At 36.6% G+C, this 16,092-nt stretch overlaps 1 protein-coding gene across 1 annotated transcript in view; it reads left to right on the top strand.

Moving 5' to 3' along the window:
- Sim1 (SIM bHLH transcription factor 1) overlaps positions 1-16,092 on the top strand; it is a 76,919-nt gene that overhangs the window by 45,252 nt on the left and 15,575 nt on the right. Inside the window, exon 9 of the mRNA XM_052750653.1 lies at positions 97-265. Coding sequence (XP_052606613.1) covers positions 97-265 — 169 coding nt within the window. The remainder of the gene's footprint in view (positions 1-96; positions 266-16,092) is intronic.

Genomic DNA, 16,092 nt, shown 5'->3' with positions numbered 1-16,092 from the left:
TTTCTTTTTATATATGGAGCACTGTCTCTTCTGATGATTTACATGACTCTATTCCCTGTGGTGGCTGACTAAAGCCTTTGTTCTTCACCCCTGCAGAGACACAGAATACAAAGGGCTGCAGCTCTCCCTGGACCAGATCTCAGCCTCTAAGCCCACCTTCTCCTATGCCAGCAGCTCCACACCCACCATCACTGACAACAGGAAGGGGGCTAAGTCTCGGCTCTCCAGCGCCAAGTCAAAATCCAGGACCTCCCCATATCCCCAAGTAAGTACATGGATGTTTCACAACTTTCTTTTCTTTTCTTTTTCTTTTTTTTTTTGACTTGATTTGATCTTGAAGTTGAAGAAGTATGAAATCTAATTATTATATGTTGTTGATAGATAAAAAAGTGTTAAGAGGAGTTGTGAATTGATTTTGTTGTTTGATGTGTTCATGGGAGGTTAGTTTTCATCATCACAATTTCTTTGATATTTTTATTGATTCTACTTCTTGCTGTCTCTAACTCCCAACAATGATTAGCTTGGAAGATTTAGTAAGCATAATAAAACATAGGAAATAAGGCCTCAACAGAAAAGTTAAATTAAGATGAGAACTTTGAAAGAGAAAGATAAGAGGTTAAAATTAAGAATGAAGAATAGCTTCAGCATGAGATTTGCCCACAGACTACATATGGGGAAACTGGGAGAGACAGAACCCTCCAGATGACAGGGAGGAAACTCCTTAACAGTGCAGTGAGATGATGACACCCAGAGGAGGTATCCCAAAGTAGTGAAGCATACATTTATGAGAAATGGTTTTTGGAGGGAAAAGAATATTTTTGTGACCAGTGTGTGAGAAATAGAAACTAGATTTTTGGCAAGATGTGTCTGTGCAGCTTCCTGCCTGGAGGAGGTAGCACAGGATTGAGGCTTCCCCACTCCCTGTATCCTGTGTCCACTTTGCCTCCATTCTCTTCTGGAGACAGACTGCCAGACTACTTGCAGCTCACTGTGGGTAACTCAGCAGATTATTCTTGGGCCAATAGAAAACCAGTGAGCTTTCTGAGGCACTATTTTACTGTTTATTATTATTACTATTATTATTAAAAATACCAATCTGGGGATACAGAAATGATTATTTTTGTTCTTTTCAGAGCTGTTATTTTGTCAAATGTGTAAGTCTGAACTATTTGAAGAAATGTTTTCATTGACTCGGTTGTCATAAAAAAGCTACTATTTGCTAGATTATTTTAGTGTTTAGATAATGAAGATAAGAAGATAGTGCCTTCTACCACCAAGATGCTTAAGTCACATGGCTTGAAATCTTTCATAGAAGATTTCTTTACTCTGACAAAAGGGGGTGGGTAAGGCCTACATGCTTTTCAGTGCACAGCTTCTTCCAGGATAGCTGAGTACTTTACTTGTGAAGCATAGAGATGGCGAGAGACACTGCCAATGGGAGCTGCTCCTTTCTCCAGAGAGTCTGTGAGGAGCTTTTTATATTACCATCTGGTGCTTTGGGAAGTGAGTTTTATTGCTTCCTTTTAGGAATGGATTAGGCCTCTGAGTAGTCCTTTCCTCAAAAATAAATGAATGCTGAACATACACAGATGAAAGAAGGATTTAAATTAGGAAATACTAAATTAAGAAGGAGTTTGTTCTTTGTTATATAGGAATTAACATGTACACGTGTGGGTACACACATGTGCACAAATGCACATGCGCACATACACATGAATGCGTGCAGGCACACACATGTGAGTACTCATGTGCACACACACGCGCACGCACACACGTGCATACTTCTCTTATTGAACCTCTTAAATTCCATTGCATGGTCTGTTTTCCTTCCTGCTTCCTGTTACGTCCGTCTTAGTGTCTAAAGTTTCTATCAGTTCACTCCAACAGTAGATGCTGTCCCATTAGATGACTTCTTGTGTGTGTTTAGCTGATGAGGAATTAATTTGAAAGTTAAACATATTGTGTAGTTTAAAAAATAAAAGTGGAAAGTAGAAAATTCCTCTTTGTTTTCTTTAGAAGTGTAAGCTCTTCTATGATGTTTTGTAATGTTTAAAATCACAAGCATAAACAAAGCAAAACCCAAACACATATTGTTTACATAGGATTTCTCTTGTGTATTCGTTTTTATGTTAATACTTGGAAATCAAGCTCTTACAATTTTGGCTGTATGCCTCCTTTTAAGCAGCACAGTTGACTATAAATTAAGTTTACCTAACATTTATGTGCCTACTAAAGGTTATTCTTAATTTTGTTTATTTTAGATAACCATGGTGATAGATAAATCATTATTTAAGTTTTCACTGTATGGGTACTAGCACATACATGCCAGGAAGGAGACATAAGTTTTCTGCTTACAAGGAGCCAGTGGTACAGACTGGCAAGTGAACAGACATTTGCAGTTAATTGTGCTGGTGTGAGAGTATCCTTGGAGAAGTATCATTGGAAAAGTGTGACAACCAAGGCAAACTCATAGTTTCTGCTGGAAGAGAACAACTTTGAAATCTGTCTATCTTAGATATATTTAAATCTTCAGAAATTTTAAAGTAAAAAAAAGCTCTTCAAAAATTTTTGGTTCAAATTATTCTTTAGGAATAGCTAGTCTTCAAATTTTATGCAGCATAATTCTTTTTTAATTTTTTTTTCAGATTTATTTATTTTTATTTTATGTGTACTGGTGTTTTGCCAGCATGTATGTTTGTGTGTCGTGTATTCAGTGCTCAATGGATGCCAGCAAAGGCCATCAGATCCTCTGGAACTGGAGTTAAAGACAGTTGTTAGCCACTGTGGGTGCTGGGAATTGAACCCTGGTGTTTCAGAAGAGCAGTCAGGTCTCCTTAGTCATCTCTTTATCCCCCCCTTCCCCGCGCCCGGCATTGTTCTTGTAAGTTTTCAACTCAGCGTGTGTGACCTGAGGATCTGTTTCAGAAAGATGTGACAGTGATCATTGTGAGATCTGGGGATACAGACTGGGTAAAATATAAACAAGTGGTATAAGAAATATTCTTAAAATTTTCAGTAACGTTAAAGTAGTAAATTATATTATAGAGAAGGAAATGTAATGAGAAATGATATGTATACAGGGCTTTGTGAATTGTGTCTGAAAAGTGTGGGTGATCTAACTTTGGGGTAGGATCATGTATATCAAAGTGAAAAAGTCAGGAAAACCAAGACAGAGAAATGCAAGAGCATGTTATCAGTGTGACTGGGGCTAGAGATGGAGTGGGGGAAGGTTGGTGTTTCTGAATGAGTGAGTGATGGTTGAAAATAGATTGGTGCCAATATATACTAATTTTTTGTGGAGAATAAGTAAAGTTTTTTGGGTAGGATGTAAGAAGACTGATAAGGTAAAGCAAGGAAAATTATTCAGGGGACTTATTCATATAGTTCTGATGTGAGTTTATAAAGACTTGTTAAAGTTATTTACTGAAGGAGAAGGCAAAACAAAGAAAGAATGGTTACATTTCTTTATCCTGGGCTTCTGTACCCGTTTTTGTTATAGATATATTTTGGTTATATTTTATATCACTATTTTGAGATTATACTTCTACAGCTTGTTTTCATTTTTTCAAATCAAACATATTGAATTCCTCCATGTGTATTAGGAGATGAATAATGATAATGAGACTATAGCTTGAATTACATATTAGATACCTCTGCCCATTTTGGGGGTAATTTTTATTTTTACTTTTCATTAAAACTTTATTGTAAAGAACTTGCAAATAAAAGCACCACATACTCATTTTCAAAGTATTCTTTTCTCTTTGTTATTTCTATCTGCAAGTTCTCATTTGATGTTTCAGAAGGCAAATTTCATAGCAAAATGTAGCCTACAAAGTAATGGTAGTTTAATGATTCTATATTATTTGTTGCTCCCTTTTATTGATGTATATTAGGCACATTAAAAATTTCTAGCAGATATCTAATGAATGGCAAACAGCACCCTTGCTTTTTTGAATTATTTATGTACTATTCTATGAACATTCAAGATATGCACAAATTATAATTCATTCCCAGTCTCTAGTTTGGGTGCAGGAGTAGATGAATCTTCAAATCCTTCTCTGGTATTTAGAAACCCTTGGGAATAATTTTAGACTTGATTACATTATGGCTGCTTAATGAATGACTGGATCACCCTTGAACCTCTGTGCATTACTTGAGTTGGGAAAGGTCAAAATAGAATTGTTTTGAATGGTTATAGAAAAACCGTGATAGGAAACATTGTGGTTAATTTTTTTCATTCCTCACACAGTGTCAGGGCTGCAATCCTGTCACAGCGCTGCAGTAGTCTATTGTTATTGATTTTATGCATGTAAAAATAACAATGCGGTTTTCATAGTTCAAAGGAACTGGAGCTACTGAGTATAGAATTTATTTTTCAGTGTTATAGATTGCTACTATGTTTTCCACTCTAATACCAGTTGAAAGTTATCTTGCAATGGTTCACTTATGTCAATCACGAGTAAATGCCTCCTGACTTCAGTTTCCTTTTAAACTTTTTACATTAGTATGTTTATAGTTGTGTTTAATACAGTTAGTTCATGCCAGCTGAGTTTATTGCATTATCTCACTCTTCTCTCGTCTTCTCTCTAATCAGTAGTAACCAACACATGTGTCATCCCTACAAGGATGTATGTGTTACACTGTGGAAGCTTGTGAAATCTGAAAGTATTTAATCACTTGCTTCAGATACACTGTAACACTTGCGAGTTTTATTTGACATCTGTTCCTTCAAACAATCTCACAGAACCCTCTTAATTTTCATGGCCAGCAGTCTGGATTCCTTTTGGTGAAGGTAGAAATTCTCTTGGAAAAGGTTTTTTTCTGGCCTCAACTATACACTGGTGACTTACTGTACTGGGAACCTGACATTTTAAGTTACAGAAAAAAAAAAGTACCAATAATTTTGCAAGAAAGTAATTCCATTACACAAAGTACTTTTATCATTACTATATAGCTATCTTTCATTTGATGTTTTATATATAGCATGAAAACATGGAATTCTTGACTAATTTTGAAAAATACTAATTTATTTTTATAAAAATGAAATCATCTTCCCAGAAAGTCTTTTACTATGCAGGCTAGTTCATATTACTGGGGTTAGGCCACATATAAATTTAGGACATATCTTCAAATATCAGGAGATTATTAAAACAATTTTGACCTTTTTAGATTATCTCCATATACGAACTTCTGAGTATTATTTTAGAAAATATTTTGTTCAGTATAGTGAGACTTTGGGTTTCTGCTTTGTTTTCAATTAAGTTCTTCATTTACTTAAGGACACCTAAAGTAGGCATAAATTTCGAAAGATGAGTGCTTTAAGAACTATGTCCATGGTGCAGATGAAGGAGAAAAAAAAAAAACTAGCCTGTTAGAGAGGAATTACAAGATGTGGCCAGTCACAGGTTCTCAAGGCCACAGCTTCTGCCTTCTCATTCCCTTGGCAACTGTCTGGCAGAGGGGAAGACAGTATATTCAGGAGTATTGGCTTCTGCCTATTCTTCCCTTAATACATTCAAGAAGTTTGGAATCATATCAAGTATATTTTCTGACCACAATGATATAAGACCAAAAGTCAATAACAGAAAGAAAATTGAGAATTTCACAAATATATAGAAATTAAATAACATATTCCTGAGCAGCTAATGAGTCAAAGGGAAACAAAGCCTAACGAAAATCCTGAGACAGATGAAAAACAAGACAGGGCAAGTCATACCAGATAAAGAAAATGCTAAGAGAAGGCTTATAGCTATGAAGAGTTCTGTGAAAAGAACGGGCAGAGTGCTTGACACTGGGCTTCTTACCCAGCACCACAAAAACCAAAGCCAACAGAAACAGAAAGGATGGTTTCAATTTAACTTAAGCCTAAAGATGAAGTTCACAGAAAGAAGAAAGAAGAAAGTGAAGATTACAAGTAAATGAAACATGGAAAACTGTAGTTAAATCTTTTACTTTTATTTTTATTTGTTGGCTTAAATTTTTTTTCATACAATATACTTTGATATTTTGATCATATTCTTCCCCCAACTCCTCCCAGATCTTCCGTACCTCCCTAACCACCTGACTTTGTGTTCTCTCTCTCTCTCTCTCTCTCTCTCTCTCTCTCTCTCTCTCTCTCTCTCTAAGGGGTGGAGAGACAGAACAGCAGTTAAGAACACTTATTCTTCTTCTAAAAGACTAGAGTTTGGTTCCCAGCACTCACATCTGGTGACTCACAACTACCTATAACTCCAGCTTCAGGGGATCCAATGCCCTCTACTGGTCTCTGTGGGCCCTCAAGGGGCATTCACACAAAGAGCACACACACAAAACAACAACAATAAAAACCCAAACAACAACAATCCCTCCCCCCAAAAAAAACTCCCCAGAAAGACAAGTTTGTGGTCACATGGCTTCTCTACTAAATTCTACCAAACATTTACAGAAGAATTATAGGTGGCTCTTTTCAAAGTTCTCTAAAAAAAATTGAAGACAAGTTCTCAAATTAATTTAAGGGCAGATTCTTACCTATACTACAGCCAGAAAAGGACACCCCAAGAAGAGAAGACAGTATTGTGAACAGAGAAGCAGGCTTTTCAGCTCTCCTAACAGACTAAGTTGATGAGCACATTAAAAGAATCAGACACGAACAGATGGGACAAATCAGTGAATGTGATACACCACAGTGGAGTTTAGAATTTATATGATTATCAAACTAAAGGCAGAGAGATGATTTGACAAAATTCAGCATGATTTAATAAAAAACTCTAAAGAATTGGTTATGGAACAAATGTGCTTCAATATAATGAAGACAACAAACTTGATAAAACCATAGCTAACATAGTGAAAAGCTGAAAGCTTTTCTTGGATATAATCAAAGTGCGTGTATGAAAGTATCATAATGAAACCCATTATGTTGTGCAATTAATACATGTGAATAAAGAAGTAGAAAGAGAAGACATAAACAGAGAAAATTTATGTGCTGATCTACAAAAATCCTGAAATCACTAGAGCGAGATTGAGCATCACACTGAGAAAGAAGAGCAAGCTGGAGGCATCATGCTTTCTGATTTCAAACTATATTACAAAGCTCCAGTAATCAAAACATTTTATCAGCATAAGACAGAGTCTAGAAATAAATTCCTGCCTACCTGATCAACTAATATTTGACTAGTACACAAGAGTGAGCAAACAGTGTTTGGAAAACTGGATTTGGATAACCAATTTTTGTTTTGGATTTCAAACAACGCATTAGATCTGTCTTCTACCAAATACAAGAATATCTTGATACTGATTACTTGACTTAAATGAAAGACCAGAGACTATAAAGTTTGTAGGAGAAGTGATATGAAATGTTGAAGATGTGATGCAAGGCAAAATACGTTGTGTGTCTCCAGAAGAATGCAAATTAATGAAGCTATTCTAGAAGATAGCATAGGAGTTCCTAAAAAAACAAAAAACAAAAAAAAAAAATTGAAACTGGAGCCACCACATCATCCAGCAAACCCATTTCCTGGTATCTATATATGGAAAAGTAAACCATTGTATCAACTGTAATGAAGCATTATTTACAATAGTGAAGAAATGGAATTGACCTGTGTCTACTGATGTATGAATGGCCCCCCAAATTATATGTAATCCATTATCATGTAATGTGAAAAGAAGGAAATCTTTCCACTTATGAAATACAGCAGACAATGGAAAATACTGTATGTTTTCACTTGTATGTATCTAGACTAGTCTTAGTTATTGGAGTAGAATGGTAGTTGCCAGATACTGAGGGTGGGGAGTGTTAGTCAGAGTATAACTTTCAGTTTTAAGATGGATATGTCTGGGAGCCTAGTCTTAAATATGATGATTGTAGTTAACAACACTATAATGTGTGCTTGAAATCTGATGAAAGAAATTTAAAATTTTCATACAAGATACAAATAATTATCCAAAGGAAATGGTGGATGTGTTAACAAACTTGCTAATGGTAATAATTTTATAACATGAACTCACCATATTACATACCTTAAATATATGATGCTCAACTAAGATGTAGAAAGGTTCAATGCATTTGCTATCTCATCTATACTATTTGAGTTTTCTATACTTAGAAGAAGGAACTGTGGACCTGTCCTTCTGTTTAGTCTACAATGTAGAATGAGTTGACTCAGGAGAGGGTCTTTAAGTTTCTATTTCTTTTCACAAAGTCAGAAATATGATAAATTTTGTAGTGTGCAGAAGTTATTAATATGTTTACCAACACATCAGCATAAATTGATTGTAGATGACATGTCACAGAACACAGCCAAGAGTAGCTTGGGCCCGTATACATCTGAACCCAACTGATCTGCCACCTACATGTGGAAGATCGGAGAGTCAGTACACAGTGCTATCAGGCTGTCAATGCCCTTTACCTCCTTAATTATCATTCAAATTAATGCTAGTCGTTCTGGAAACCCAGGATTTACTCATTGGGCTGGAGCTACTTCACATTACCAGAGCGAATTAGTGTATCCCTGATAATTACAGTTGGGGGTTTCTATGATTTAAAGACTTTAAACATTTATTCCATGTTTATTCCTATCTGTTTAAAATTCTCTGTGCAATGGAAATGCTTATACAAGTCCATAGGAACTCTCCTTTGAATTTGCAAAAGGGATGGATTGTGGATGTCATGTTTAGGAACAGCTCTGTCCATATGGAACCTGATGGGAGATGCTTTATAGAACGACACTAGAGGAAACTTAGCCCCTGTTCTGACATGCTGACTCATTTCCAGATGTTTGTCAGTTTAACAGCTGATGAGTTGTCTATTATGGTTGCTTTTCTGTGAAGAAAATGAGTAAATGAAACCCAGGAACAGTTTTTGTCTATAGGAGTATATTAAGAGAAGTGATGAGTGTGAGTGTGTGTTTTGGCATCTGTAGGTGCTCTTATACTTTTTCTTTAACTTTTTTTGTTTGTTTCTTTTGTCCTGTTCTGGTTTCTTTGTTTTTATTTTATTTCTTTCTAGATGCCTGTTTGTTTCCTAATGAGAGAGGGGTGGGTGGGGAGGTAGGAAGGATCTGAGAGGAGCTGGGGGAGGAGAAACTGTAACCAGAATATATTGTGTGAAAAAAATTATTTTTAATCAAAAAGAGTTCTATGATATTTCAAACTGTAGTTAAGGCATATTATAAAAATTTGCCATTTCTATTTCATGAGCTGTATCACAGAATTTCAGGTATGAAAGACTTACTGCCAGAATAGTTTTTGAGCTGAACATAACTAAAATGTGAATTGAAGCTTTTAAAAAATTATAATAAATAACAGATTATACCATAAAGGGATCAAATAATTAAATAAATAATAAGTGAAAGTTTTCTTAGGCCATTCCTAAATATTGATTTTGTGAAGTTGATAGTTGTATCATTCTCTAAAATAAGGAAGAAATAACCCAAACATTTAGTTTATAATTCTTGAATTTTGTTATAGTATTTGCTTTCCAATCACTTGTAACATAACTGGGATTATTTACTTTCAAATTCAAGACTAATACCCCTTTTCCTTTAAAATATTTTCTCTGAACTGGTGATACACATCTGGGTGGCAGAATGCTTCTCCTAGCATGAGCAAGGACCTGGATTCCATACCTAAGATCATACACCAGAAAAGGAGAGAGAGAGAGGGAGGAAGGATGAAGGAGGAGGAGGAGGAGGAAGAGGAGGAAGAATGTTTCCTACTGTTTTTCAAAAAAATATTTTAAAAACTCTTTGGAACCATATGATAAGCTAAATAATTTCTCAGAGTGTTCTTTCTCAATGCTAAATATTAGTGACATTTGTATAGCAATCACACTACACTTAGCCTTTTCTTAGTGTGTAATGTCATGCAGAATTCTTCTTGATGTTAATTCTTATTACAATAATTATAGTTAAAGCAGTGGCAGCAAGCTTTCTCTAGAAGATGAGGAGTGCAGAAAGTGATGTGCACTTAGTATTCTTCTCTAGTTGCAGTTAAGTTTTCAGATCCCTAAATTCTTTCACGTTAGAAAAGAACTCTATTATTTTTCTGTTGCTCAGTTATGTGATCATAGGCACGTGAGTTCAGTCATCCTCAAATTAGTACCTTGTGTTATTTTCATTTTAAAAATTGTTTGATTCTGCCATTAATTTTGTTGTTCACACCTGGGAAAACCTCTGGTCATTTCCAATGTGTATAAGCCACAGGCATTCCTTACAGTAAACAGAGCTCCTGGCTGAGAGGAGCATCCCAAGCAGTGGGCTTATTCTAATGGACATGCTGTACCACTTTAATCTAACTCTTTCACCATCTGTTCTTCCCATACAGTGAATGAAAAAAAAGAACGTATTTTATGTTTCAGGGTTACATTAGCAAAAGTAAGATAAAAGTGATTTAAAAGCATGCATATGTTCGCAATATAATACAGTCTGCATCTGTGATGTTTTTTCTCATGGTTCAGACACAAATCAAGAGGAAAGCTGCTCAAGCTTGATAGAGTGAAAGTTTTTCATGGAAAACAGGACTTCACCATCAGAGAGTCTCTTAATACGTTTTACAGCTAAAAATGATAAAACTGCAATGAGCTGCCAGAATAAAAATAGATAACTGTTACTGCTATTGTTGGAACATCTGGCATTTTTCCTGAGTTAGATTGTTGCTGCCACATCCAGACGAATGCAGAACACCTGTCTGGAACATGCTGTTGAGGCAGACTGCATTCTAGCACTGTTAGCACAAAAGGGAGAATCTACGGTGTAACTGTGTGAGAAGACTGCTTTAGCGATTGTAGGACACTACCCAAGGAGTGTGAAGGTGGCTTACTAGTTTGTCCCAGTTGGAAATAGTCCCCTCTGTATAAACATTAGAGGCAGGACTTTATTGCTCCTTTCTTTTTTTATTTGTATATTTCTAAACCTAAGCGGGGTAGTGGAAAGATAGAGTGTTGTGGAATTGCCCCTTCCCTCTTAAGCTTCATAATCATGTCACTTTGGGCACATGTTTATTATTTTTCAAGCCATATTTTCTATGACTATACATAGGTTAATAATATTAACCTTTAAGATATTAACATCTAATAAAGCTGTGTCTGTGGAATCTTAATGAAGTACTGGACAGATACCAACTGTTTCCTAAGGGTAACTTTTGTAATAGCATCAGTTAACACATGTAAATCGGAGTACGTAATTCTAAATCAGTCAAAGTGCATCTACCTATTGCAGCAACTCCAAGTATTGAAGAGGAAACTCATATTTTCCTTCTTTCAACTCTTTTTTAATCCCTATGTGAATGCTTATTGTTTTAGTCCATATTAAAGCTACTGTCTGTGCATCATTGTATCCAAACGAAGGTGAACACTTTGAAAAGGGGAGTGTTACTCAATTTTTCTTATCAGCTGGCAGGCTGCATTGTAAATAGTTTACACTGGATGCACACAAGACTTAACTGATGGCTGAGACCTTTAACCTTGTAAGAACAGTTTCTTCTAGAAGGAATGATTCTTTCATGAGCAGAATCCCAAAGGGGAGCTTGTGGTGGCATATGGTTTCCTATTTTAAGAGAACAAGGGCATTCTTCATCTGATTTGTTTTAAAATGTGAAAACATGAATGCTTAAGTAATTTTTGAAAATTAAAATGAAAAGTCGGGTTAATTAAGGTGTAGTGTACCTAGACTGACAACATGTTTTCTAAGAAATGAAAATAGAAATTCCAGTAAAATTAACCCAAAATTAATTCTCAGTGAACTTTCTTTGATGGATGTAAACTAATTAAAATAGGAAATTCAATCATTTAGTTTGTCAGATTTATGTTATAGGAGGACATAGTACAACTTTTCAAAGAAGAGCTATAGATACCCAGCAGCTCATATATCATGCCTTTACTTGATAGTATAGATGCCAAGAACAGTGAGGGGAACCATCAACAAGCTGGTATATGACTCCATGGATGATTCTCTGTCCCTGCTGTGTTAGTCACTGTTCTACTGTATGAAGACACACCATGACCAAGACAACTCTTATAAAAGAAAGCATTTAATTGGGGGCTGGCTACAGTTTCAAAGACTAAGTCCATTATCATCATGGCAGGGAATATGGCAGTACACAGGCAGGCATGGTGCTGGAGAAACATCCAGGAGCTTTATATATCCTTAGCTACAGGCATCAGGCAGAGAGAGAGAGAGAGAGAGAGAGAGAGAGAGAGAGAGAGAGAGAGAGAGAGAGAGAGAGAGAGGCTCTGACTGGATGGGCTTTTGAAACCTCAAAACCCACCCCTAGTGACACACTTTCTCCAACAAGGCCGCAGCCACTCCAGCAAGGCCACACCTCCTAATCCTACCCTGACAGCTCATCGACTGGGGACTAAGCATATAAATATATGAGCCTCATTCAAACTGCTCCACCTGCTATGTCCCTTCTATATCCTTGGTATGTGTCTCTAGGCCTTTATCAGTGTGTAAGCAAAGTACATTGTGGCAAGAAAAGTCGGAGTATTTGTAGGAAGACTTTGTGTGTGGGGATTGGGTAGTAGCCTAATTTCCTGTTGCAGTTGGGAATGTATATTTTAATTTCTTATATGTTTGTAATGTTCTTAGTACAATGAAAATAGTGCATTCTAAAGGACAAATCATTTTACAGAATGGTTTTTATGGTAACTCTTCCTATCTACCTAAGTGAAAGTGACTAACTAATGAACTTTACATGGCAAGTACATGTCTATAATACGCTTGCATTTTGAGGTTTGTCTTAGCCCTAGCTGAACTAGAATTGACTATGTAGACCAGGCTGACGTGGAACTTATAGAGATTTTCCTACCTCTCCCCACTGAGTGCTGTAGTTAAAGGCGTGTCCCTCCATGCCTTGATTCTCACTGCAGTCCTGTGAAGCAGTCTGTTCCTTTTCTCTACACAGGAAACCAACACTCAGGAAGAGAGATCTTTTATACAAGTCACATCACACTAGTATATCAACCCTTGTTTCTATTCAAATTCCCACCTGACAAGCTTTAATTGTCTTTTTATGATTAAAGACCATAGTTATGAGAATGAAGACATTTGAATATTTAAGTTTAAGCTTTGTTAGAGCAAGTTTCTATTAAAAAAATGTTGTATTTTTACAAAGGGCTTTATTTCAAATCATTCTATAAATATAATTTATAAATTTAAAAGATTTTTGATTTTCAAATATTTATTTTGAAATTATTAAATATTTAAAGGAAAACCTACAGTGTTATTGCAATATATCTACCCACACTAAGTTTACATTCCCAGTGCTTAATTGTCTCCTCAAGTTTGCTCTATCATGATTTCTCTCTCATTTTTTCTCTTCTGTCATTATTTTTTTTTCTGGACCATTTGGGAGTAGATACATACATGATCACACCCTACCTAAACCTTAGTATTTGTGTATTTCATCAGGATATGGATACTTTCTTAGACAACCTCAGCACAGTTATCAGTCTGAGGAAACTCACATTAGTAAAATATTTGGCCTCACATTACAGATGTAAGACAAGGCAGTGTTCTTTGTCACAGTATCTGCAGTTTTCCTGCAGTACACATTCCCATCCAGGATTTATATTGCACATAGTTGTTGCATATTATAGTCTTCCTTCATTTGAATTGCTCCTTGTCTTGGCTACCTTTTTTCCATGTCTCTTTATTCTCCATGCTTTGGAGAATAAAGCACAGTTTTATCTATTTTTTGAGTTTGTGCTGCATCTCCATGGTTCAGTTCAATTACCTGCTACCTCTGGAGCACTCCCATAAGCACTATGGACAGAGTATGTGTAGCTACAGTTTTCCTGCCTGGCTCAGTCAGGACAAATCTCTCTCACCTGCCAGTCCCATAGCCACTCAGACCCGACCAAGTAAACACAGAGACTTATATTGCTTACAAACTGTATGGCCGTGGCAGGCTTCTTGCTAACTGTTCTTACAGCTTAAATTAATCCATTTCTATAAATCTATACCTTGCCACATGGCTCGTGGCTCACCCGCATCTTCACATGCTGTTTGTCGTCTTGCCGGCTGACAGTGTCTCTCTGCCTCAGCCTTCCACTTCCCAGCTTTATTCTCCTCCTTGTCCCTCCTATACTTTCTGCCTGGCCACTGGCCAATCAGTGATTTATTTATTTACCAATCAGCAACACATTTGACATACAGACCATCCCATAGCACTTGCCCCCCTTTTTTTTCTTTCTTTCTTTTTTTTCCAAAAAGGAAGGTTTTAACCTTAACAAAGTAAAATTACATATAATTTGGAAATTTGGGCGTAGCTTCTCTTACTACTTCCTGCTGGAGGGGGGCGCTGTATCTTATGGGGACACAAAGAAAATTTTAGGATTATGGAATAGTCTATGAGGCTGTATTGTCTGAGCCAGTTGCCTTCAAACCATTCTGGATGTTGGATCATCTGGGCCATGGTGTCATCAGAGACCTTTCAGGGGGTCTTGGCTGGTCAAACCTGATGTATTTTAATCTGGAACAAATCCATAGCCTTTGGCTTTCTGTGGGAACAAAAGCAGAGTCTCCTTTCCAAAGCAACATATCCTTATATCCAAATTTTGAAGTCAAGGTACCTTTAAAATATACATTTTGGCATAACTCAACAGCTTTTACAATCAAATGTTTTTTTGTAGTTAAAAATCCCAAAGACAACACAATCCAGATTTTCTGTGTGATATCCATCTTTAGGTGGCTTATTTTTCATATTAGTTTTACTATCTCTTTAAAGACTTTATTTTTTAAAACTATGTATTTGTTTATATAACTGTATATATCACCTTTTTTGTCTCTTTCAAGCCTACATATATTTTACACACATTGTAAACTATTACATCTGAATCTGTCTTATTGTGAATCTATTACTTTAAACTGCAGCAGCTGTGGCTGTTGACTCCGCCCACCTCAGCTTCCCAACTTGGCGGTAGTAGTTTACCGCCAGCTCTGGGAGCTATCGTGGGTCTATGCTTTTATCCAAGCAGTGTGTAGCCCAGAAACCTCTTTTTTTGTTTTGTACTAGCAAAGGCTAAATCCACCATGCAGCTTAATGTGCCACTTGCAGAGGCCTCATTCCAGCCATACTGCAGGTCGAGTGCACACGCCAGGAACCCACAAGTAGCTCAAACCGGCAGCTGCTGCTCATTTGAGAGACAATTAGGAAGCTGTTTTTAGCTCCATTTTAGAATCTTTTTTCTCAGTTTTTAGGTGGAAACTCGTGCCACCACGTTGGATGCCATTTGTAGCTAGAGTTTTCCTGTCTGGCCCATAGTCAGGACAAATCTCCCTCACCTGCCAGTCCCACAGCTACTCAGATCCAACCAAGTAAACACAGAGACTTATATTGCTTACAAACTGTATGGCCGTGGCAGGCTTCTTGCTAACTGTTCTTACAGCTTAAATTAATCCATTTCTATAAATCTATACCTTGCCACGTGGCTCATGGCTCACCCGCATCTTCACATGCTGTTTGTCATCTTGGCGGTTGACAGTGTCTCTCTGCCTCAGCCTTCCACTTCCCAGCTTTATTCTCCTCCTTGTCCCACCTATACTTTCTGACTGGTCACTGGCCAATCAGTGATTTATTTATTTACCAATCAGCAACACATTTGACATACAGACCATCCCATAGCAAGTATGTTCATCTAAAGGCCCTGACATCTATCTAAGCTGTTTTGCAATGTCAGTGTTTATCACCTGCTTTCTCTACCAAGTAACCACTTATCTTTTTCAAATAAAAAGCTATGTTTCGCAGTTAGATTCTTGAAACCCTAAAACTACTTTATTCCTCATAAACTCTTCCCTTGATTCCTCTGTGATCATTTATGTTTAAATAACTCTTTGTTAGGTTGGTTGCAGGTTTTTTTTTTTTTTTTCTAACCCAAACCCTCCTTCCACACGTGGCTGACTGGCGTGCGCTCATTGATGTTTCTGTTTGTTGTACTGAAATCTTCTGATACTGCCTTTATTTGCCTTTAAGTTTTCTCTATGTGGCCAGTAGGAATTCCTTAAAGCTGGCTCCTATGTCTTTTTGACACATCTCCATCATTTTATTTATTTATTTATTTTTGAGCACTTTCTTACTTTCTGGCTCTCCAAGATATTTCAGATTCCCTTCCTACCT

This window comes from Peromyscus californicus, unplaced genomic scaffold (genome assembly GCF_007827085.1).
Source record: "Peromyscus californicus insignis strain IS unplaced genomic scaffold, ASM782708v3 Scaffold_22__1_contigs__length_63687245, whole genome shotgun sequence".
Lineage (NCBI taxonomy): Eukaryota > Metazoa > Chordata > Mammalia > Rodentia > Cricetidae > Peromyscus > Peromyscus californicus.
The sequence above is the reverse complement of the archived record's forward strand: the minus strand, read 5'-3'. Positions and strand labels throughout refer to the sequence as shown.